This window comes from Oryza glaberrima, chromosome 2 (assembly GCF_000147395.1).
Source record: "Oryza glaberrima chromosome 2, OglaRS2, whole genome shotgun sequence".
In the NCBI taxonomy this organism is placed as follows: Eukaryota; Viridiplantae; Streptophyta; class Magnoliopsida; order Poales; family Poaceae; genus Oryza; species Oryza glaberrima.
In genome coordinates this window covers 21,518,971-21,543,343 of record NC_068327.1, presented here as the reverse complement: position 1 = coordinate 21,543,343, position 24,373 = coordinate 21,518,971, and the positions used below count along the sequence as shown (strand labels likewise).

The 24,373-nt window shown below is 42.1% G+C and overlaps 2 protein-coding genes and 1 long non-coding RNA gene across 5 annotated transcripts; 2 read left to right on the top strand and 1 right to left on the bottom strand.

The window, feature by feature from the left end:
- Positions 1-7,741: 7,741 nt before the first annotated feature.
- Positions 7,742-9,988, bottom strand: LOC127762586 (protein ALP1-like). Its single transcript, XM_052287077.1, has 2 exons — positions 9,810-9,988; positions 7,742-9,246 (listed from the first exon to the last, which is right to left on the bottom strand). Exons 1-2 carry the CDS (start codon positions 9,986-9,988, stop codon positions 7,902-7,904), a joined length of 1,524 nt encoding a protein of 507 aa, XP_052143037.1. The 3' UTR covers positions 7,742-7,901.
- A 142-nt stretch (positions 9,989-10,130) lies between these two features.
- Positions 10,131-11,367, top strand: LOC127761382 (uncharacterized). The gene is made up of 3 exons (XR_008015246.1): positions 10,131-10,238; positions 10,501-10,568; positions 10,648-11,367. It is a non-coding gene; the product is annotated as an uncharacterized LOC127761382 (long non-coding RNA).
- An 853-nt stretch (positions 11,368-12,220) lies between these two features.
- On the top strand, positions 12,221-23,330 carry LOC127761378 (ent-isokaur-15-ene synthase). Of its 3 annotated transcripts, none has more exons than XM_052285660.1 (14): positions 12,221-12,357; positions 13,615-13,785; positions 14,161-14,222; positions 15,072-15,357; positions 15,466-15,646; positions 19,967-20,184; positions 20,299-20,419; positions 20,533-20,630; positions 20,743-20,954; positions 21,544-21,674; positions 21,766-21,861; positions 21,963-22,178; positions 22,257-22,398; positions 22,493-23,330. In XM_052285660.1, the coding sequence occupies exons 2-14, from the start codon at positions 13,626-13,628 to the stop codon at positions 23,087-23,089; spliced, it is 2,520 nt and encodes an 839-aa protein (XP_052141620.1). In that variant the 5' UTR covers positions 12,221-12,357; positions 13,615-13,625; the 3' UTR covers positions 23,090-23,330. The 3 variants fall into 3 exon arrangements, with proteins under 3 accessions (XP_052141620.1, XP_052141621.1, XP_052141619.1); XM_052285661.1 differs by having other exon boundaries at positions 13,604-13,740; XM_052285659.1 differs by having other exon boundaries at positions 13,604-13,785.
- The last annotated feature ends 1,043 nt before the right edge of the window (positions 23,331-24,373 follow it).

Here is a 24,373-nt window from a genome sequence, read left to right as displayed (position 1 = left end):
TTAGTGATTGATGGAAGTGGTTTTGATCCCTAAAATAATGAAGAACTATATCCCTAAAATAATGTTTTTGACCGTTCTTGCTCGACCAAGGTTTGATTCTAGCGGCAGTTGCATTTTTGATAGAAAAATTGGTTGTTTCCCTTTCGTCACATACACAGCAGCTAAGCGTTCTAGCTAGTGTAAACTGTTCTGCGGGGACAATGGAGATTAAACCAATAGACTCAATCACAAAGGATGTTATCATGAATTTTATGATTGAAAAAGTTTTACCATCTGTCTGTGCTAAGTGGCCACGTGAAGACGCCAACAAACCTATATTCATTCAACAAGACAATGCTCAGCCCCAAGTTGCAATCAAAGATAAAATATTTTGTGATGCTGCTAAGCAAGATGGTTTCGACATCAGACTTATAACGCAACCGTGATGAGCCAGACGCAGGAAGACGGGAGGCAGTCATCTATCCAATTGGGAATAGTCATCATGTGCGACTTCTCCATATATACAATATACATACATGCAGCAGAAACAAGAAGGCACAGATTGACAATCATAGGTGCGGGCATACAAAGGAAACACCAGCACTAAACCAAGATTGAATATCTGTTTTTGTGAACCGTGTGCTAGAGGTGCCGATTCACTGGAAAACTCTCGACTGACTGTATTTTTCAACTGAGTTTTACTTACCCATGATTGAATTAAGAGCAGAACGCTACATATGCATATATTGTTCAAGCGATCGACACTTTACCAGCCAGTATTCACCGTTACCAGGTTTATCGTTTTAATTTTCTTACATAAATTGGATTAATCTTGGTTTTTTCTAGTCTTCTAATTCACAAATCACTAACATTGTTTGATGTGTTATCTTTGTATGCACTTACATCCGCTACATCCGCCGTCACTACTGATGGATTCTGTCATCACTTCTGATGGCGACATCGTCTTCACCGTCGGTCATCTCTGTTATCGTCGACTGGTTTCTTCGCCACAACAGCTGGTGGATTCTGCCGCCATTGCCGATGGAGACATGCATCATCTTCACCATCGGTTTGCTTTTGCCGCCACCAATCAGTGTCATCGTCTTCATGGCTGGCATATTACGTCGCCGCTAATAGGCGTCTTCGTTTTCACTGTCGACTTGCCTTCACCGCCGCCGATTGGTGTCCTCGCCTTCACGGCTGACCTATTATGTCATCGCTAATGGGCGTCATCGTCATCACTGAGGGGAATGCCACAAAGCTACCATAAAGCTAAGTCATCATTAATTTTTTTCTTTATATGATATTTTCTTTTTCTTTGCCTCATTACATCAACTGGTTCTACATTGAGTAGTGAGTCGAGGGCTACAGATGTTATATCATATTTTGCAACAAATTTTATAATATTATCTTGATTGCTTGCGAATAAATCTGAGTAAAAAAAGTGCTGAGTAGTGAAGCCCTATTTTCTGATGCTTCCCGCTTGATGTGGCAATGGATGGTTGCCATGAGCTGATTTCCTTTCAACCGAGAGCTTGTTGGGTAAAGTGTACTAGTATAACGCAAGGTGTTGGGTAAAGTGTACTAGTATAACGCAAGGTGTTAAGTAATACTCGAAAAAAATCAAAAGCATAAAGATAAAATAATTTGTTTTTTTGCTCTTAACAATTGCAAAAGTATTTGAGTAGCACAAATTCTGATCCGTGAAGCTTTTGCTCCAAGTATGACGAATTAATGTCACTCATACGCATGTCTAGAAAGTGCCATGAGCCGATTCCCGATGCTTGGGGGCTATGATAGCCGGGCAGAGTGTTTAAATGCAAGGAGTCAACTACTCAGGGAAATTAAAATCGATAGAGGACATATACATATTTATAAATATTGCAAAATGAATATTGATTATTTCTCAAGTATTATATTTACATCAGATACTACTCATCCTATATGTTTATACTGCAGGATCCAAATCCAGATATGCATGGTAGGGATTCATGGCCATAAGCTAATCTCCTACACTTCATGAATGGATCAGTCAGTATACCAACTAGCGCTCTCACGGTCGTTAGATTCTGCCGCCGTTGTTGCTAGGCTTCATCATCTACATCGCCTACCACCTTGTCTGTTGCCAACTGGTTTCTTCACCGCCACGGCTTCGTGACTATGTTGTTGTTGCTGGGCATCATGGTCTTCACCGCCATCCTTCTCGTCTACCACCGACTGGTGTCCTTGCCTCCACGGTTGTGCAACTCTGCCACCTTTGATGAGCATCATCATATTCACTAGCGTCCATCTCGTCTGTTACCGACTGTTTTCTTCACCGCCAGTAAATTTTCCTTTGAGATGCTATGAAATATATTTTTGTGTTTATTCTTGCAGTTCCGTAGTCAATGATGCCTGAATTAAATAAGAAGTAATTCGAGTGAGAGAATTAGAAAATTCGGAAGGATGCTATTTAGTAGGGTGACCAGCCACGGACACTTCACACAACAACGTCCAGTGGTGGGACGTTGAGCTACGCAACATACTCCTTCCATATTCATAAAGGAAGTCGTTTAGGACAATGTTTAAGTCAAACTTTGGAAATATAAATCATGAATAACTCTTAAGTTGTTGGGTTTAAAAATGTAAAAATTATATGTATAGATTTGTCTTGAAATAATACTTTCATAAAAGTATACATATATCACTTTTCAATAAATATTTTTATAGAAATAAGAAGTCAAAGTTGTGTTTTGGAGACCGTGTCGTTGTCCTAAACGACTTCCTTTGCGAGTATGGAGGGAGTATATCCATGGCATGGTTTGATCCAACAAATCGTCATAACGAGGTTTGTTCCAGTCCAATAGTTTGTATCTCGAGACACTAGTACCACCAGGTACCAAAGAAATTATGGTCATTCATTCAACAGGGGTACAATCAGAACGAAGTAAAGCAGACAACTAGCGACAACCTCCTCGTCCTCGGGATCTCACGGGCATAAGGTCAACACCACCACATTCAGTCCTATCCCAAGCACGACGCAGTTTCGTCAGCTCGCATCTGTATGTGTCACTGCTGGCCGCCGCCGCAGCCTGTCCTCCCCTCAACTCGTCCTTGCTCCGCGGCAACGGCAGTGCGGACAGTCTTCTTCTCCTCACTGCCACCGGAGTTGATGGTAGAGGCTAAGTTTGATTTCTGTAGTGTGTTGATGTTCTGTTCTATGTTGGTTATGGAACATCAGGCGAATTCCCAAAAAGATACGACTACAAGGAAAAAATGGAAACCGATCAAAACAAGAGATCCGGGGGAGCAACCATCGCAGCCAAATCCTTGTCTACTTGATCCGTCACCGCCAGTGCCGCTGAAGCCACCTGCCACGGCAAGCGAAGGCCCAATTCAAGGCAAATCCATGATCCAAGCAGCCACCGCCATCGAATCATCTCATCCGTCGTAGCTGGCCTCGGCGAACCAATAAACCATCTGCCGGGGCTCCAGCCCCCTCAACGGTGGCACTGCGTATTTGCGAATTTAGGATTTCCCTTCAACTTCACAGCCCGTAACTTAAGGTGAAATGACAACGGTTTTGCTAAATTTAATATGACACATATTTGGGCTAATTGCAGTCGATTTGTTTTGAGCCGTTTCATCCTCTGTGAGATCTGTAGTGCAAGACTACCGTCAACACGAACTGATTAAAGAACATGACTAGTTAACACCGTTAGATTGGAACACTGCTGGAGAAAGGATTTTCACTCACAGTTGGTAACCCTCTCTAGTCCCGGTTATGCAACCGGGACATCTATAGTCTCGGTTAAAATAACCGGGACTAAAGACTCATCTTTATTCTCGGTTGATGTTATCAACCGGGACTAAAGATGGTAGCATCAGTTTTTTATTTTTTTATTGTTGTTTGCATATTGATTTCACGCCAAACTCATCATACTCACCAAAATCACAAAATCATCACAAATTCCAAATCGAGTTGCTCCCTACATCCCCAAATCAAAGTAACAACATCACAAATCATAAGATTCAAATCACAAATTGTCAAAAAAAAAATACATCACAAATTCTAAAAAAAAATACATCACAAATACATCACAGATCAAATAACACAGATCCGATGAATCACAAGTTCTTAAAAAAAGGGCAAAATTTGCTGCAGGACACTCAAAAATTGTGTAATCAGCTGTGGGACACCTGAAAAATGTGAATTTATCCAATGACACTCTAAAAATATAATAATTTGCTGCAGGACACTGGGAACATTAAAATATAATATCCACTAAATTGATGAGAGAGAAACCACGTAAAATGACAGTTTTGCCCCTTCTCTTCTTCCCCTTCTCTATTTTCTTGTCCTCTCTCTCTCCTTTCTCACACGAAGCCATGCTCGGCGTCCTCGTCATCAGCCAGTATATGCTAGCAATATCCGGGCCATCATTGTAGAGCATGCGCAGCACGCTGTTGTTGTCGTAGTAGAGGGTGAAGTAGCCGGCGACGAGCTTCGTGTCCTTGGTGAACCGCTGCGACGGGAGCAACATGTCCGTCGGCCAGTCGAAGCTCCGCCACACGGCGCGGCCGGTCGACAGGTCCTCGATGACGAGGTTCCCGGTGTCGCGTAGCGAGATGGTCAGGCCCCGCCCGCCGCCGCCCGTCCGGCTCGTCCACACCGTGGTCCCGTTTGTGTCGACGAGGGCCAGCTCGCCGTCACGGCGGAACGAGATCGTCGAGTCCCTGTCGTTCACGGGGGCGTCGGGGTTGGCCGTCCAGATGACGGCGCCGTCCTTAGCGGCCGTGAACCACACAGAGAAGGAGAAGGCGTTGTCGCCGTCGTGGCCGGCCTGAATGAAGCCGTAGTAGAAGGTGCCGTCCGGTGACACCAGGAACAGCCCGACCGGTCCTCCACCGACAGGGAGGAGCCGGTGACGACGGTCGGCTTCTACGGTGGTAGATGGCGAGCGGTGCTGAGTGCGGCTGAGGGCAATTTTGTCTTTTTAAAATTTCTCTCCTATTTTTTTATCATAAATAATAAAATATTGTCTCGGGTGTCCTACAGCAAATTACATGAATTTTGTGGTGTCCATCAGCAACAACACGATTTTACGGTGTATCATAGCCAATTACATAATTTTTAGGTGTCTCAGAGCAAATTTTGCCTAAAACAAAAGAAATCCCCAAATCGAGTCTTCCGCTTGCCGCGGGCCGCCACCTCCCACTCGCAGCCCGCCGCCCGCCGCCTCCCGCTCGCTGCAGGCCGCCCGCCGCCTGCCGCGGGCCGCCGTCGCCTCCCGCTCGCTGCAGGCTGCCCGCCGCCTGCCGCGGGCCGCCGTCGCCTCCCCAGCCCAGCGACCGTTGCCGCCCCTGTCCGGCCGCCGCCGACCCCGCTTAGCGGCCGCCGCCCCTTCTCCCGTCGACTCCGCTGCAGAAGATAGTGTCTGGTTCGATCCATTTAAAATGTGGGAGGGAGATATTTAGTCCCATTTAGTAACATCAACCGGGACTAAAGATCATATAGTCCCCATGTACTTTTAAACCGGTTTCTAGTCCCGGTTTCTCCAGTAGTGGAACAAGACGGCATGACTGTTGGCCCATGACACAAGTTAATTGAGTTTTTGCTACCACGAATGATACTACTAGGCAAAGAATGACCAATGCAATTAATTCAATTTTTTTTACATCAAGAGAATAGAAACAAAACAAATTAAATTAAAGGGTATATGTCATAATTACATCCTAATTACACTACATTTACAGCCTACTTACATAATGTAAGTAGGGTGTAACTATAGTGTAATTACTAAACTAGAATTGGAATGATACCCAACATCTTTTAAATTGATGTGCATGCAAGTTAATAGTTCACAGTGATAGGTTAAGCCTTACTAGTGGAAAAAAAATTGACTAATTTTTAGTCTAAAATGTGTTTGACATTTAGATAGATACTCCCTTTTAAATTGATGTGCACATTAATGGTTTACTGTGATAGGTTAAGTCTAACTACTACCGTAGTGGAAAAAAAACTGAATAATTTTTAGTCTAAAATGTGTCTTGACATTTTACTCCCCAAAACATTTTACTACTATTCGACTTCACGATCCCTTTGCCGGTACCACCTCGCTAGCGACATGGTACTGCTCAGTCCTACCAATTCTGAGCCGTCTGATCTACACCAACAGATGATCGGGATTAATTTGGAACCTAGCCCTGCTCCATCATAATAGCGTATGGACACAGGACTGATGAGCATCGTCTTTCTACCGCCACCCGCGCCTGGTTGCCGTCCTCGATCGTCTGCTCCGTCAACCACGGAAACTCCTACGGTTGGATGTACAGGTTCCGTTCAAGTTACAACCATAAATGCATCACAAGTAAATCGTTTTCGTTTATATGACAGCAAGTTTAATCAATTGTATTTTGGGCATGTCTGACTGAAGAGCAATGTTTATATATCAGCCACACTCTTAGCTGCACCTGCATGTGGCAGGTCAAATTTGAACGAAACAGACAACATACAGACACAGAGACAATTAAAATGCTAGTAGATGCTGTTAACGTTATTAAATATGTTTGATCGTTCGTCTTATTAAAAAAAAAATTTAAGTAGTTATTAATTCTTTTCTAGTCATTTAATTCATTGTTAAATATACTTATATGTATACATATAGTTTTACATATTTCACAAAAAAAATTTAATAAGACGAACGGTCAAACATGTGCTAAAAAATTAACGGTGTCAAATATTTAGAAATATTTAGAAACAGAGGGAGTAATATACAAGACGGGACAGATAAATTCTCCCACTACCTTGTACGTACGCTTAGACCTTGTTTAGTTCCCAAAACAAAAACTTTTCACCCATTGCATCGAATGTTTGGCACATGCATGGAGTATTAAATGTGGAAAAAAAACCAACACAGTTTGCATGTAAATTGCGAAACGAATCTTTTAGGGCAACACCAATGTATTTGGTAAAGCAGTCCATAGATATAGGACCCACATCTAGTAGTCCATAGTTTTGGAAACCACCACAATGTGTGCAATTAAGGTGGGTCCCACTGAAGGCAAAAAAAAAATCAGCCGCATCCTATTCTCGTTTCCTTCGCGCGAGTTCGAGAGTCCGACTCCTCATCCCAATCTCGCTCCATCCCACGCCGCCCCCAAATCTCGCCCCATCCCACGCCGCCGCACGCCCTCTCCGCCGCCCCTAATTTCTCATCCCGAATTCCCCACGCCGGCGCCGCACCAGCCCTCTAACCTCCCCATGCCGCCGCCGCCGCACCAGCCCTTTTCCGTCGCCCCCTACTCCTCACGCCGCCGCCGGCGAACCAGCCCTCTCCGTCGCCGTCCATATCATGAGGTGCCCGCAACATCGCTCCTCCCATTGGTCTCCCCCTTCATCGATCTGCATCGCTTACTCCTCATTCGTGTGTTTTTTTAGTTTGGCTACCTTCACAATGGGCTCAGATCTAGGCAACACGGCCTCGCGAGTTTGCTATGGAGGCTGCGGCGGTGCACAGCCGGAGATGAAGGCGAACGACCGCCGATGGGTAGCCGGAGCAGAAGCTGCAGCACGCATGCACCTGGACCATTGGGTACATCGGGTATTATTGCTTCCTATTCATAGTCTTTGCTTTTTTTTTTGTCGTCATGATGCTTCCTGGACTCATTTTATCTCCCTGCTCATACGCGTATGTGCATCTCTCCTTTGTGTGCATATGCACTTATAGACTTAATTCATTTTCTACAGTGAGAACAATGAAACGCATGCCTTTGAATCAACCAATTGATAATTAACTAGTCAAGTACAAGATTCATGACAAAGTAAAAAGTACTGACGATAATTCTACTTACGAATACAAATTACTGGAAACAAACTGACAGTCCTAAATTACATGGCTAAGGAAAACTAGCAAAATACAAGGCTGATATGCTTTTTTTTCTCATGGTTGCTGTCGATGACCACCAAATTTTTGCCATATATGCTCTATCAAATCTTCCTTGAGACGACGATGGGCTTGTCGATCACGAATTTCCATATCTTTTTCTAGGACCTCTGAGAATCCATGGACTGGTCCATGATCAAGTCCTGTTAAATGCGGGGAATGTCCTTGTTCATATGTTGAGTCATCGGGTATGTCATAGATGCCTCTCTCATCCTCTACTATCATGTTGTGTAAAATAACACATGCATACATTATATCTGCAAGTTGTTCCCGTTCCCATAGCCGTGCTGGGTGACGTATGATGGCCCAACGTTTTTGCAAAACCCCGAAAGCTCGTTCCACATCTTTTCTTGCTCCTTCTTGATGAGCTGCAAACAATTTATGCTTAGCGCTTAGAGGTCTGTTGATTGTTTTAACAAATGTGGCCCACTCTGGATATATACCGTCAGCTAGATAGTATCCCATGTTGTATTGTGTCCCATTAATACTAAACTGAACGGCGGGTGCTCTACCTTGTAGCTGTTCAGTGAACAATGGTGACTGGTCCAAAACATTAATATCATTATTTGAACCAGCAGCTCCAAAAAAAGCATGCCAAATCCATATATCATAAGATGCTACTGCTTCTAGCATTATAGTAGGTACCTTGTAATCACCATGTGTAAATTGGCCTTTCCATGCTACTGGACAATTTTGCCACTCCCAATGCATGCAGTCAAGACAACCCAACATCCCAGGGAATCCACGCCCATGTGCTACTTGAAGTAAACGTTGAATATCTTCATTAGTAGGCTTTCGTAGATATTGTTGGCCAAAAATGACTCTTACACCCTTAGCAAAATAAATCAAACACTCTAGTGCTGTGCTTTCGGCGACCCCAAATGTTTCATCCATAAGATCAGCTGGTGAACCATATGCTAACATTCTGATGGCAGCTGTACATTTTTGCAATGGTGATAGACCCACCTTACCAAATGCATCTCGCCGTAGACGAAAATATGGAGACCAAACACCTAGAGCTTCAACTATGCGCAAAAATAGATGCGTTCTCATTCGAAATCTCCTACGGAATTGATTGTCGGTGTACAAGGGATTGGCAGAATAATATTTAGCAAACAATCTGTTGTGATCATCTTGATGATCTCTATTGATGTACCTTCGTGTGTAGCCCCCACGGCGAATAGAGCTACCAGCTGATTCTGCTTCCAATTCAGCCCCTAGCTCAGCTTCAAGCTCTGCCTCAAGCTCAGCTTCAAGCTCAGCCTCTATAGACTCATCTGAATGACTAGATTGATCTTGAGAGTCACTTGACATCTTGTTTTCTGGAATGAGGGAGTGTGTGCTGTGTGAATGAGAGAGTGTGTGCTGTGTGAATGAGGGAGTGGTGTCCTGGACTGCATATCATATTTATAGCTGCTGAATACCAACAGCTATCTATTGCTTTATCTCAACAGCTATATTTTGGTTGTCTTTTTCTCAATAGCTATATTTTGGTTGTCTTTTTCTCAACAGCTATATTTTGGTGGTCATTTTCTCAACAGCTATATGTTGCTTTATGCCATGTTCCACAATAGCTATATATATTTTGCTTTTTGGCATGCATTAATATTATTTTACTACATATGTATGTGTTCTGGTGGAGCTATCATGGACCTTGACATGGATCAATACTAAGGATAAACAAAGGTGATTCCTCTATTGTCCAATAGGATTAATTAATTTGACTTACACGTACACTAACAACATGGCCATACAATATAGAGCCTCAACTTGTTACAGTAGCTAATTTAGGGTTACAAATAGACTCACAACACTTCTAAATATGAAAGTAGCACTTTCAACACTTCTAAATATGACGAATGTAATAGGTAATAGTAGTACAAGCCTCACTTGCTGATTATTTACTCCTCAGCAAGTTCTTTTGCTAATTGGTCCAGGACTCCTTCATGCCTCTTGTGTTGTGCTTCACTGTAGTTTGAAGTATCTTTCTCCAACAGTTTTAAGTAGGTCTGGTACTTCTTCTCTTTTGCTGATTTTATCATTGCTATTGCTTTAAGTGACATAGCTTCATGATACAGAATCATGTTCTGACTTGGTTGGCTGCCCAAAGGAGATGGTGCAGCATCTTTTCCTTTTCCTTTTAGCCTAGCCTTTGCTTTCTTCTGTCCCTCGGGGCGCTTCTCTTTGCTAATGGATTCCTCTTCTATGTCTTGGTTAGATGAAGAAGTGTATGCTCCTGATGATGAAACCTTGGTCCTCTTATTTCCACTTTCCTCTTGGACTATTCTACGCCATTTAGGCAGATCCTTGACCTCTCTCCACATGTACTCCAAGGTGAAAGGTTTGTCCTTGTTTTCTTTTTTGAATACCACATGGGCTGAGTTCATGACCATGTCATCAGATTGCCCACTGCCCCAAGTAGTTTTAAGTCTACCATATACTCCACAGAACTTTGTGATCTCTCTCTTCACATCACCCCAATGTGTCTTCAGTTGCTTGATTGACCTCTTGTGTCCATTTGTTGGCGCGTTGGTGTTGAACTCATCAGCTACAGCTTTCCAGTAATATTCTGATTTCCTGTCGATGCCCTTTACAGGATCTGTTGAGTGATGTAACCAACAGCTAAGAAGGCGTAGGTTCTCTTCTTCAGTCCAATTTATGCGTGTACGCCTCTTTGGCTCTTCTTCACTACTACTGCTTGACTCATCAATGGTGACATGCTGTTTCTCTTTTTGTCTTGCAGGGCATGGAGAACTAGACTCAGATCCATGAGAAGAAGTGTTGGCTACAGCACCAACCGAAGAGCTAAATTGCAGCACAGATGGTGGCCTATTGGCTGCAGCTCCAAACTGCATAGTTGGTGAACCAAAACTCTCTTGTAAATGAAAACCTTGGTAGCTTGGTGGAGTATGTTGCAGCCAGCTCCCTTGGTGTTGAACGCCTTGAAATCTTGGAGAAGATTGACTGAAGGGTGGCTGATTTATTGGACCAAAAGGGTTGAAGTTTTGTAGATAATTTGGTGATGCAAAGATAAACTGGGATTGGGGTGTGTGGGGTGAGATATGGTCACTACTCTCAGAGTATTGGTTTGGGGAGTCTTGATTCGTGAAATTTGAGATGTTTCTAGTGGAGGGATCCATTGCAACTAGTGTTCTAGCAAATTGAGAGCTGTGTATGTTGCTGGTGTATGTTGTTTCAGTTTTTGGGCTATCCCTTCGGTGCGTTTTTGTAGTGTTGTATGTTTAGGAAGCCAACGGCTACTTGTGCAACGGTTACAAGTTCTTTTGTTTAATATTTGTGAACAGTGCCACTGTACAATTATACTTTTTTATTGTCTTCTTGCCTACCCATAGTGCTATGGGCAGCTTTTGTTATTTGCTTGCTATAGACTAGTTGCACAATGTGTAAAGTTAGCTGAATGTAATTTTTTATTCCCTATGGACTGCTTTTCAAGCACATTGTGGATGCCCTTAGGCCTAATTGCGCTATGATTTGACAATGTGGTGCTACAGTAAACATTTACTAATGACTGATTAATTAATTAGGCTTAATAAATTTATTTCGCAGTTTTCTGGCGGAATTTTTAATTTGTTTTATCATTAGACTACGTTTAATACCTTAAATGTGTGTCTGTATATCCGGTGTGACAAACAAACCTAAAATTTTTCCCCAACTAAACAAGGCCTTATAAACACAACTGGAACTTTGAGTGACCGATGTTTTTATAAAAGGAACTTTCATGTAATTTTTGTACTAGTTGAGCACAAGCGGGGTGGGGAACTGTTTTTTGAGCAATTAATCTTTCTAGATATCAAAGGGCTCAGGACAAAACCACTGTATAAATCGGAAGCATATATATGCTTGATTCACTGAAACTCTGAAGGGCCGTAGGGGACATCAGCAGTTGAAGGGCTGTATAAACTTTTGGATATACGATGATACATTTAACAAAATTTGGGTGTAATTTCAAAATTTTAGGACTTATGTACTGTCAATGTAATTTACTGATTTTTTTTTGCGTTGACTTTGGACTTGTAGTCTTTATTTTGTTATGATATATAGCAAAGGAACCATCTCACCAGATTAACAACTTGTCAAAAGGAGGGTCCCGTGTTACTTAATCATGATGTGATGCCACAAACCCTTCACAGTACTGTTTTGCATTAATACAAATGGTGGGATGCCGGTCTGCCTGATCAGGCTCTCTCAGCCGCCTCTCTGGTTTACAGTGGTTGCTTCCCTTTACTGATGATGTCACCGGGGAGCAATATATAAGGAAGGTGAACACACTCGCTAGTTCCATGCGTGTTGCCCTCTTAATTTGATGCAGGCAGGCAGAAAGCTGATCAACGATAAGCTGCTAGTTCTTCCCTCTTGGAATCTCTTCCTCCTGCCCCCTTGGTCTGCCACGTTTTGCTTCTCCAGCGTACGTCCTGCCTCTCGTCTGTACAAGGTGGGTTTCTTTCTCCGATGAATCTAAACAGACGACCCCCTTGTAAGCATCTGTGTCCTTTTAGTGCTCTACACTTTGCTTCTAACACTACCGTTTGTGTTCTCATACACAGTGGCGAAGACCAACATTAATTCTAAAAGAGGCCAAATAATGACTGTTGATAATAATGGTCTTTATAAAAAAAAACCTTGAATTTCAGCTCTTAGTTTGGAACTAGTCTTTATTTCTAAATCATTTCCATATAAACTACGGACGTATGAAAGCAAAGTGGAATTGATATGTGTTACTTCTCTGATCTCTATCATTAATTAATTTTGTAGAACCTGTTTTTTTGTTAATGGGCTAATGTTTTATAGACTTGCTAACTAACTGGCCTTGTCCATAGAATCATACAGCAACAGGGGCAGGGGGGGCTTGGCCCCCTCCGGCGACCCCCCCACCCCCCCTCCCCCCGATAGCTCCGCCACTGCTCATACAGAAAACAACCTCGTCTGACATAGTGTCAAACTTTTGCTATTAAGAATTATATTACTTGTTTCTCGTCCTTTATTCTATTTCTTTGCACAGACTTCATTGCACAATCAAATCAACTTATATTACTTGGAAGATACTCCCTTGGTTCCACAAAGACTTTATTTTTGGGTCATGTGTCCAACATTTGACCGTCCGTCTTATTTGAAAAATTTATAAAAAAAATTTAAAATTAGTCACGCATAAAATATTCATAATTTATCATCTAATAAAAATAAAAATACATATTATAGAAACTTTTTGAATAAGATGAAGAGTCAAACATTGCATCCAAAAACTGAAAAATGGAGTCTGTGGGACGGAGGGAGTAGAATAGCACAAGTACACTGTTAATATTTCATACGAATAGAATAACCCATCATCTGTCCCATAGTCTTAGAAATGGCACATGTAAGAAATGAGAGTCTGCATAAAGTTTAGTTTGCAAGATTCGGTGATATATCAAGATAGCTCAGTCCTAAACCATATAAAAGAGGGTACGAACGGTTTAAGTGTTCGAATTAAATAGATGAGTGGTCTATTTTGTTTGCTTTCATAGTTGAGGACTTGAGGAGGCCAATTGTACTTTTGTAATATATAGTTGAGATGGTAAACCGGACCAACGATGAGAGGGAGTAATATAGATAGCTGAATATTGCGGTGACTTGGTCTTATCTTATTATTATTTTTTCAACATAAACCCATGTTGCATGTAACTCAAAACCATGTTGTGTAGTATCTTTACAGGCCAGTCGTGAATGATACTTCCTATGAGTTCAGCATGCTCAGGAGGACTATTCCCCGGAGCTTCACCTCATGGGATAATACCAAAGCAGTTCAGCAGAGCGCCTCGTCTTCGTGTCAGTATAAGAGGTATGAGGTACCTCCCAAGCGCTACAAAAGATCTCTTAATATGTGGTATACCTCTTTGCTACTCCCTCCGTTTATAATAAGTTTTATATTATAAGTCGCTTGATTTTTTTTCTAGTCAAACTCTATTAAGTTTGACCAAGTTTATTGAAAAATTTAGCAACATCTAAAATATTAAGTTTGTTCTATTAAATCTAATAACAATGAATATATTCTGATGATGTATTTGTTTTGTGTTGATAATACTACTATATTTTTTCTATAAATTTGGTTAAACTTAAAGAAATTTGACTAGGAAAAAAGTCATTTGTATTTGAGAGTACAGTTGTCGAAGCTGTTATGCTAGACAGATAAATTTTATTGTCTATCACAATTCTTTCTATTGCAATGGGATATCTCACACATTTCCTACGCTTTCCCCAGGAGCAGCAGGTGTTGAGAAGAGCCTGGGATTAGGGAGGAATGCGGGAAGCCAGCAAGGCATGGTAGGACATATACATACATGGTCCATTTTTTTAGGGAGTATCTTTTTTAAGACAAAAACTTTCAAATCTAACTATAGTATAATTGTAATATAATTCCACTATAACTATAATATAACTTGTATGTCAGTATTAAAATAATATATGCAACTTTATATGTAACTTTATATAGATATTATAATGTAGTAACAGTGCAGTTACACTGTAGTTACAATGTTACTATAATGTAATCAGATTGTAGTTATACTATAGTATAACTATACTATAGTTACAATTGAATGTTTTTTTTTCCCAAAAATCTTGCGACAGTTTTTTAGCAATTCCTTTTTTTATTATAGAGTAATTAATTAAAAGAAACTCTCGGCCTCCATACTGACTGACTAGTGATTAGCCAGAGATGTGCACAACCAAAATACTGCCAAAATTAGTAGAAAAACCACAACAACATGACAAAAGATGAAAATGCATTTTGAAAGATATATGAAAAAAGAATACATGAAGGCCATCTATGCAAATGAGGCACTCTCCAAGAGACTGCGATAGTACCCTCCCAAAGAATACATCATATATACGTTTACCAATATTGTCCTATCAAAAACTTAGGTTTTCACCACAACAATTTCAATACAACACCTTTAACAAGGGATAGATAAACGTTTGCCACCAACGACTGCATCCCATTAAAGCTTCTAAAAAACCAGACTCGATTAGTTGTGACTATCAACAGATTTAGGGTAGATCGAACAACAGCATGCTCATACCATGTCGCAGCTGAGTATTATAACTAAACCTCATGCATTGATTTGTGAAACATATCCATGGTTGAGTTTATTATTCCGATGGGATATGCAGCATAAGAATGAACTGCATGACAAGATAAGGAAGCAGCTTAGGGATGTCCAATTACCACCATCTTCATACGACACTGCATGGGTGGCCATGGTGCCAGTGCAGGGCTCTCATCAAACTCCACGCTTTCCGCAATCTATCGAGTGGATACTGCAAAACCAATATGATGATGGATCTTGGGGTACAAACCTGCCAAGTTTGGTAGTCAACAAAGACATTCTTTTGTGTACATTGGCATGTGTTGTTGCACTGAAAAGATGGAATACTGGCCGACATCACATCAGCAGAGGTACAAAATCAACAATTGCATTCATGAGGGTGTTGTTTTAACCTTGTCTAGATCTTTGTACTGTAGGGTGAAACCTTCTTATATAGCTACGAAAAATGGTTTTGGCAGGACTGAATTTTATTGGAAGAAATTTCTCGGTTGCCATGGATGAGCAAATTGTTGCTCCTGTGGGTTTTAACTTTACCTTTTCTGGCTTGCTTAGCCTTGCCACTGGAACGGGTTTGGAATTGCCCGTTATGCAAACAGATATTGATGGGATTATTCACATTCGGAAGATCGAATTGGAAAGGTTAGTCCATTGCAAAATCCAAGTGTGAATATTTGTATTTATTTGTTATTTTTAGCTTTATATTTACGTGACAACTAATATTGGCGGTGACACACCAGGCATGTAGGGCATGTTCAAGTAGAAATACTTTCCTACCCTTTCTTATTAGCTTATGAACGAGTAATTTGGTACACTAGAGTTCGGTGCAGATAGCTCAATCTGCTACCTTTAATAAAATAGAGGCAAAATTCTCATGCGTTTAAAATACTCCCTCCGATTCATATTACCGTTTGGGAGGGCTAATCTCTTCACGGTGGAAAGCCTAGTTACGGGAACCACCGTAAACCGATAAAAACTAGACAAAATTTATCATAATTTGAAGGTTTTGTTTAATTTTTTTGAAGTTATATTAGCTGGCTTACTAGACCTTAAACATTACCACACCCTAGTGGTAAGCCTGATTATCGTGGTAATAACCGGCAGTAAAGCAAACCTGCTTGGTACAGATTAAATAAAGCGATTATAGAATACTTTTATTTTCTTTTTATGTATAACATCATTGAATTCCCCTCCTGTATATTTGTATTGAGAGTCCCTTTAATCCACCACCTCCCACCCTCTCTATTTTTTTATTCCCTAACCTATCTCAAGCATACATCTGACTCTCCTCTAGTATTTTGTTGATATCCTACAAAATTTAAAATTTCATGCAAAAAAAAAGAAGAAGAATGGGGATAGGAAGCGCGATGGAACTCCATATATTCGGGGAGGATCAGAGCCAAGATTAGAGACCCCTAATGGATAGGGGATGGGTTGATACGAGTTTCAACAGAGTTTGCTAACATTTGATATTTAAAGTGAAGAAAATATGGAAGCATCATTTTGGAATATTTTTTATTTCATTTTTTTCGCATTCTTAAAAACTATGAAAGTATAATTTATTTTGTTGTGATTTATTTGATCAATAAATATACTTCAAGGATGACATATATTTTTACATATTTTACATAAAGATGTCTATTCGTCATATTAAAATTTTTGTGCAAATATCTTTTCCCCGCAAAAAAAATATTTGCACGATAATTTTAATATGACGAATGGACATCTTCATGTTAAAAAGTTTACAACATCGTATCTATATTATACTATTATAAAAGGGGCATTTGTGTTTTTACCCCCTATTCTCGATTGCAATTGTGATTTTACCCCTCCTTTTCTAACTTTGTGATTTTACCCAAACTTTTTTAAAATGAAGCTTAGGTTTGCTCCTATTCTGTCATGTCATCCTAACGGTGTTAACTCGGTGGTAAAAATTCATCAATGCCCATATTTGCCTCTAGTGCCCCTGGTAAGGATGATCCTGTGCTCCATACATTCCCCACAGTAACCAAATCGGTTCCAGGATATAGAACCAAACATTAGAATTCATCAGCCTATTAATTAATCGCAACATCACCTGAAGGCTATAAACTCCATCCAGACGAGGAAGACAAAAATAAAAACAACATCACCGGTGACTAAAAATATCCACAAACTCCATCTAGATCCATCCAGATCAAGAGGAGGAAAAATCAAAATGAAAACAATATCACCGGTGGCTACAAATCTCCAGATCAATAGGAAGAAAAAAGATGACTATAAAGAGCAGAGAAACAGAGATTGAAACAGGATTGTGTTTGAGCAGACACTGCATCCTCTTGTTCCTGAGATTGAGCGGCGGCAAGAAGCACCCAATTGGCCACTACATCCGTCACTGCCGTCCCATACTACAGCGTCGTCGCCTCGTGCCACACCCCCTACTGCAGCGCCTGCCGCCCCAGGCCGGCCCATCCCGCTGCCACCACCCTTGGCTAGGGTTTTGGAGGGGAAACGAGATAGCAGGGGTGAAATGCCCCTCTCTGGCGTATTCCGCCCCGCCCCGCCCCCGCGCGCCGCCTCCGCCATCGCCGCTCACTCTGCCACGCGCTGCCACCGGGTTTGGGAGGGGTCAGGAAGTCGATGGTTGGGAGGGGATCCAGAGTGGGCAGTGGATTTGGATGAATAGGTGGGGCTAGAAGAGTATTTTCATATTTTGTTAGTCAATTTTCTGTTTTGTTTACCTCACTTAATCCGGGACCACCGAACGGACATCCAATCCAGGGGTAAATGGATTATTCAGTTCAAAAAAGTGAGGGCAAAATCACAAAGTCTGAAAAGTAAGGGTAAAATCACAATTGCACTCAGAAACATGGATAAGAACACAATTGTCCCATTATAAAAAATGCAATGGTCGTAGCAGTGAATATTACAAAATAGTCCTACACATTTATATTTTTACACTACTTCCCTCATGTAGTTTGATATTACAACATAGTCCTACATGTGGTTTAATGTTATTTCATCTCTAAAATACAAATTTATCATGCAAAGACATCTACAGGGACCAAATGTTCTACAAACCTCAATTAATTTATCCAAACAATGCTTGCACTCTAAGTCCTAAGTCCTATGCAGCCGTTGCAGCCTAGTAGACCTTGTCCAATGGCAGTGCCGCAGAGGACAAGGTCACTATCACAGCTTCCATAAACCCCAGCAAGTTCTACACTGGCACAACCACCAACCCAAGATCGAGGGCCTCTGCACCAGCAAGCGTGACCGGGATGAAAAGCTCACCGCTATTGACCTGAGAACAAAGGGCTCACTACAAAGAACAAGGTCAGGAACGGGCGACACTCTTGGATGGCAGTAGGATGCCATGAATGAGCGATGGGAGAGGTCAGGAATAGGGCGCTGTGCATCAGGGATGCCCGCTAGAGCATGAGGCAGTCCCGGTGGGGCAGCAATAAGCAGTGAGAGGTTGATCTCCGCACAATGAGAGGCCGGCCTGGAGCTGGTGGTGGGAGGATGGGAACGGCGACACTCGGGGACAGGCGATGGAGGGCAAGGAAGTTGTCGGGATGCCGAGACGGTAGGGCGGTGGTGGGAGGATGGGGTGGGATTGGTTCATCCATTAGGGATGTTGGAGTTGGAGCACCCAAAACCCAAATAATAACAGTTTCTTTTAGTACCGAAGATTCTTATTGACAATCTGCAGGAGATGTTCTAAGCCTTTGTATTCCGGGAGTAATTTCGAACTCTAAAAGTACTTATATTTTGGGATGGAGTATATTTAGTTATTATACTTCCCTTATTAACAGGTTAGGTTTGTTGTTAATGGAACTTGCAATAAGATGTTTTCTTTCCTTACTATGAGGTTTTACCTCTAACAAGGTAATAGATTATAGAGATAATCCAAGAAATATCATTGACAAGCGTCCAAATCCAAAAAATGTCATCGACAAGTGTAAGTTCCAAGAAATGCTATCGTACAAATTATTTTGTCCCAAAAATGCTATCGCTATTAGGAATTGACAGTGTACTTACGGCGCGGAATGGACGGAACCCTAACGATGATGGCATTTTAGGACAGTCGTTTGTACGAAGACATTTCTTGGAACTCACACTTATCGATAGCATTTCTTGGATTTGAACGCTTGTCAATAGCATTTCTTAGATTATCTCTAGATTATATCACCCATTGGATCAAACACCAATGAACTGTTCAAATATACTTGGAGCTCCTTAAGAAGTCCTTATATTTTGGCCCCATTTGATAGGGCTCCAAACTCCAACTCCTAGCTCCAAACTACAACTTCAGTGAGAGCTAGCTCCTGTTAGAGTTTGGCTAGGTTTCAGCTCCAGATCTGAAAATAAAAAAAGAAAAAAAATGAAAATAAAGGAAATGAGCCGCCAGCCGTTCGCCGTCCCAGGCGCGCCGCCGGTCGCGCGCCTCCCGTGCGACGTCCCGCGCACGCCGCCCATCGTCGTCCCGGCCGCCGTCGCCCGCCGCTTCCCGCAGCCGCCGACGATGCCGCCGCCGCCCGCTGACAAAGATGCTCCCATCACTCGCCGCTTCCCGCCGCCGTCATCGCCCACCTGCGTCGACGCTGCCGCCGCCGCCCACAGACACAGATGTTGCCGTCGCCCACCGCTTCCCACCGCCGTCACCGAAGACGCCCATCGGGAAGAAGATGTGAGGATGAGAGGAGGTGTGGAGGGGTAGTTGAGTAGCATTTTCATGTAAATAGACTAAAAAATTAAATGGTAGTGGGTCTTTTGGGGTGGAGTGGAGCTGTGGAGCAGCAAAAACCTAGCTCCACCCCCATAGTTCATTTTCCAGGAGTAGTTATGCTAACCCCGCTCTAAAAAACGGAAGATCTGGACCGTTTGGCACAGCTCCGGCTCCAGGTAAGCTAGAGCTGTGCCAAACAGGGCCTTTATTTAGTATTTTCAATGTTATTATTTGATGATCTCCATGGTCAGGGATGCTTATGGTACAGCTTCATCAAGAAGAGCCTTCATGGCATATGTGTCTGAAGGGTTAGGCAACCTACAAGACTGGAATCAGGTAATGGCGTATCAAAGGAAGAATGGATCGATTTTAAACTCGCCTTCTGCAACTGCTGCTACAATAATCCATGGCCACAACTATAGCGGCCTCGCTTACTTGGATTTTGTTACAAGCAAGTTTGATGGCCCAGGTGTGCCCCCCCCTCCCTGGGTCCTATATGTATTTTGCCCAAGCAAGTGACCAAGAATGTCACACTAGAAATATGAGATGTCAAATATACTAACTGGAAATGGGTGTTTTCCAGTCCCGGTGATGTATCCGCAAAATGCTTACTCACAACTTTGCATGGTGGATACTCTTGAAAGGATGGGTATCTCTAAGAGTTTTGCTTGTGAAATAAGTGATATATTGGACATGACATACAGGTAACAGCAACTCATAAAAAATACCTAATTAAAAAGATATAGGAGAGGCTAATGATGGCAATTTGATGTGCCTTTGTACCTACTACTTTATTTCTATTGTATTATGTTTGCAGGTTATGGATGCATAATGAGGAGGAGCTAATGTTGGACATGAGAACATGTGCGATGGCATTTCGCCTATTACGTATGCATGGTTATGACATCACCTCAGGTACTGCATGGAGCTTCAGGACACTTAAATTTGAATGTCCAGCTTTTGCTCGGTTTTGCAGTACAAAATTTCAATTGGAAATGTTAATAATCATTTCGGAACTATTGAGCAGATGGAATGGCTCAATTTGTGGAACAATCCAGCTTTGATGATTCAATTCATGGATATCTAAATGATACTAAGGCTTTGCTTGAGTTGTACAAAAGTTCACAACTTCGTTGCTTGGAAGATGATTTGATTCTAGAAGAAATTGGTTCTTGGTCAGCAAGAGTACTACTGGAAAAAATATCTTCCAAAATGATACACATATCAGAATTACCGGAGGCAAGTACTAAATAGGCAAATTTTGCTAGACTACACTTGAAGTTTATGTAATTTGCTGGTGATCATTGTAAAAATGTGTCACGGTTGAAGGAAACCCTAAAAAAGCTAGTAATTTGCTAGAGGACATTTTCAGACCAACTAAAGAGAGAAATTATTAAAAAAAATGAGAATGTCCCTAGGAACAAAAGCTTGTAACGTGAGCAAGAGTAAATATATAAAATACTGCATGCTAGTATTAATGTATTTGGGGTGATGGCAAATTTAGAGTCACATTTTTCTAAATTTTCTCTCCAACATCCATGTTACAAGTCTGTGACCATGGGGGCATTCTCGTCTATTTGAAGAATTTATCTATCCAATTAGGCTAAAAATGTCCTCTACCAAATTACCAATTTTTTTAGAGTGTTTTCCAACCATGACATGTTTTTATGATGTTTGTACCAACAAATTACAAATACTTTGGGTGTTCTGTAGAAAAATTTGCCTACTAAATAACATCTTAGCGAACAAATGTTCTTGCAAAAAAAACATCGCTGCCATGCAAAAGAAGGCGAATCTTTCTCATAATGCCATTATCATACTTTCGCAGGTGGAGTATGCCTTGAAATGCCCAGTCTATGCCATCTTGGAAAGGCTAGAGCAGAAGAGGAACATAGAACAATTCAAGACCAAGGAACAGCTAAATATCGAGGGCTTCAAGCTGCTGAAATCAGGATACCGGTAGATATCATTGTTACACATCACAGCCGTACAATTTATTTCTTTACTGTTGTAGTTGTCTAAATCGTGAACCTATTATAACATGGATCAGTGGCGTTATTCCAAATGATGAAATTCTGGCTTTGGCTGTTGACGAATTCCATTCCTCTCAATCTGTCTACCAACAAGAACTCCAAGATCTCAATAGGTGCGAAATTTATCTATATATGATCATATATACCTATCCTCGACTCATCCATTCCGATAAGATGTTTTTGATATCATTCACTAATATTGAGCATATGACAGTTGGGTGGCACAGACCAGATTGGATGAGCTGAAATTTGCAAGATTAATGCCATCGATCACCTATTTCAGTGCTGCTGCAACCATGTTCCCTTCTGAATTATCCGAAGCCCGCATTGCATGGACCCAGAACTGCATCTTGACGACCACAGTCGATGACTTCTTTGACGGTGAAGGATCAAAAGAAGAAATGGAGAACTTGGTCAAATTAATAGAGAAGTACAACACATCTGTACACTATGTCTTTTGTACAACTAATATCTATTAGTCCTGTTGTGATCATATCGTGCTATACAGGTGGGACGGGCATGGTGAGATTGGCTTCTCCTCCGAGTGTGTAGAGATTCTATTCTATGCTGTTTACAACACGAGCAAGCAGATTGCGGAAAAGGCCGTGCCGCTGCAGAAACGCAATGTCGTGGATCATATCGCCGAATCGGTACGTAAACCTGTCTCTTCTATGTGTGTGAGTTTCCACTTTTAAGACTTCTAGGTTTTAGTTTTCCACGATTTAATATATAATCTATTTGCAGTGGTGGTTCACGGTGAGGGGCATGTTGACCGAGGCAGAATGGAGGATGGACAAGTATGTGCCAACAACAGTGGAGGAGTACATGTCAGCTGCCGTGGACTCCTTTGCTATAGGCCCAATCATCACCTCGGCGGCATTGTTCGTCGGACCAGAGCTCTCGGAAGAGGTTTTCAGGAGCGAGGAGTACATCCACCTAATGAACCTTGCGAACACTATCGGTCGCCTTCTCAATGACATGCAAACATACGAGAAGGAAATCAAAATGGGGAAGGTCAATAGCGTCATGTTGCATGCTCTTTCCCACAGCGGCGGCGGCGGCGGCGGCTCACCGGAGGCATCGATGGAGGAGGCCAAGAGAGAGATGAGGAGGATCCTCCAGGGCTGTAGGTTTGAGCTCCTAAGGCTGCTGACTAGGGATGCGGGTGTTGTTCCTCCGCCGTGCAGGAAGCTCTTCTGGCTCATGAGCAAGGTTTTACACTTCGTCTACATGGAAAAGGATAGGTATTTCACGGCAGAGGGGATGATGGCCTCGGCAAATGCGGTGATTCTTGATCCCCTGCAAGTGACACTTCCTCCATCTGATTCGGGAACACTGTGACCACAAACAAAACCTGAATTGTGTACTGTGTTAAGCAGCCTGCGCAGGTGTTTATTGCCGGCGTAGCTCTCCTGCAAATTATAACTAGGTCGAAATAAGTTGCTTGTAATTTCTATTACTCAATAATTCTTGGTCTAGAATGCATATTGTGTATTCAAACATTTGACTTTTTAAGTATGAAATAAGTTGCTTGTAATGTATACAACTACTCTTTCAGTCCTGCAAAACAGAGTGAAGCGAATAAAACATACACACATATAAGAGGAAATGCACTTCCAGTGATTCAGGGGAAACAGATTAAGATCATATATGAATTGCTTTTTTCTTATGAAGATGTAAAACATGCAGCTCCAAAGAAATCAAAAGGTACAATATTCAGCCATAGCAAATATAATTTTCCAACTCGACATTTGCGTGCTAATATGCCACGTCTGAAAGGAAATTCTAACACTTTACTTCCTCCATCTTCTTATATAATAAAGTTAGTTAGTTAAAAAAAATAAACTAACCAACGTAAAGAAAAAGACAATTGTGTTCTTACTCCTATTTATGTTGCAATTATGATTTTTTTTATTTCTTTAGGTTGCATTTTTGAACTTACTTTTTTTCAAACGAGGCTTCAGTATGCCCTTGTTCTGGATGACAGTAAGGTGGACTTCAGATTTGTGAGATAACATAAAAGGAAAAAAAATATTTACAAAATGCAAAAGGACATTTTTACCCTGGCAGACAACTTACCCACCCCATACCCAACTAGCTAGCCCAACACAATGTTCGTTAAGCCATTCCGTCCAAATCCCGTGCTAGGCTCAAGCAATCATTTGGCTAGGCACGTGGTGGGGAAATGGAGAGGCGGTGACCAATCCACTTCCAAGCTGATCGTGCAACAGCTCCGAGAAATCAGGCAATCAAAGCGCCCCGGGGCCGCCACTGCAAGCTGTCGATGCATCATGCAGCCGCACGCCATTGTCGAGCCGCCCAGGGACTGCCGCCACGTGATCTGGGCCCTAGGCCCGGGAGCGCCGGGAGCGCCCTAGGCCTGGGAGCGCCGTCGGCGGCAGAACCACCGCTCCCGAGCCTGGTGGTGGCGGAGACGGAGGCCGGCGCGGTAAGCAGTTAGGTTGGAGTAAGCTGGCACGGCGAGCTGCGATGGAGGAGGAGGGCGCCAGTGCGGGGAGGGGAGGGGAGCACGCGGCAGAGGTGGAGGTGGAGCATGCGGCGGAGGAGCGCGGCCGCCATGGGAGGCGAGGTGAGAGAAGAGGAGAGGGGAACCACGACGCGCCA

What these genes read in the sequence shown, in the direction of transcription:
- LOC127762586 (XM_052287077.1), bottom strand. Translation starts at nt 9,988, where the DNA reads ATGATTCTGTATCATGAAGCTATGTCACTTAAAGCAATAGCAATGATA. An exon ending in GCAAAAGAACTTGCTGAGGA is followed by an intron (nt 9,247 to 9,809) that starts GTAAATAATCAG and finishes TCATTCACACAG; the next exon opens with CACACACTCCCTCATTCCAG.
- LOC127761378 (XM_052285660.1), top strand. Translation starts at nt 13,626, where the DNA reads ATGATACTTCCTATGAGTTCAGCATGCTCAGGAGGACTATTCCCCGGA. An exon ending in CCGACATCACATCAGCAGAG is followed by an intron (nt 15,358 to 15,465) that starts GTACAAAATCAA and finishes TGGTTTTGGCAG; the next exon opens with GACTGAATTTTATTGGAAGA. An exon ending in TTGGTCAAATTAATAGAGAA is followed by an intron (nt 22,179 to 22,256) that starts GTACAACACATC and finishes CGTGCTATACAG; the next exon opens with GTGGGACGGGCATGGTGAGA.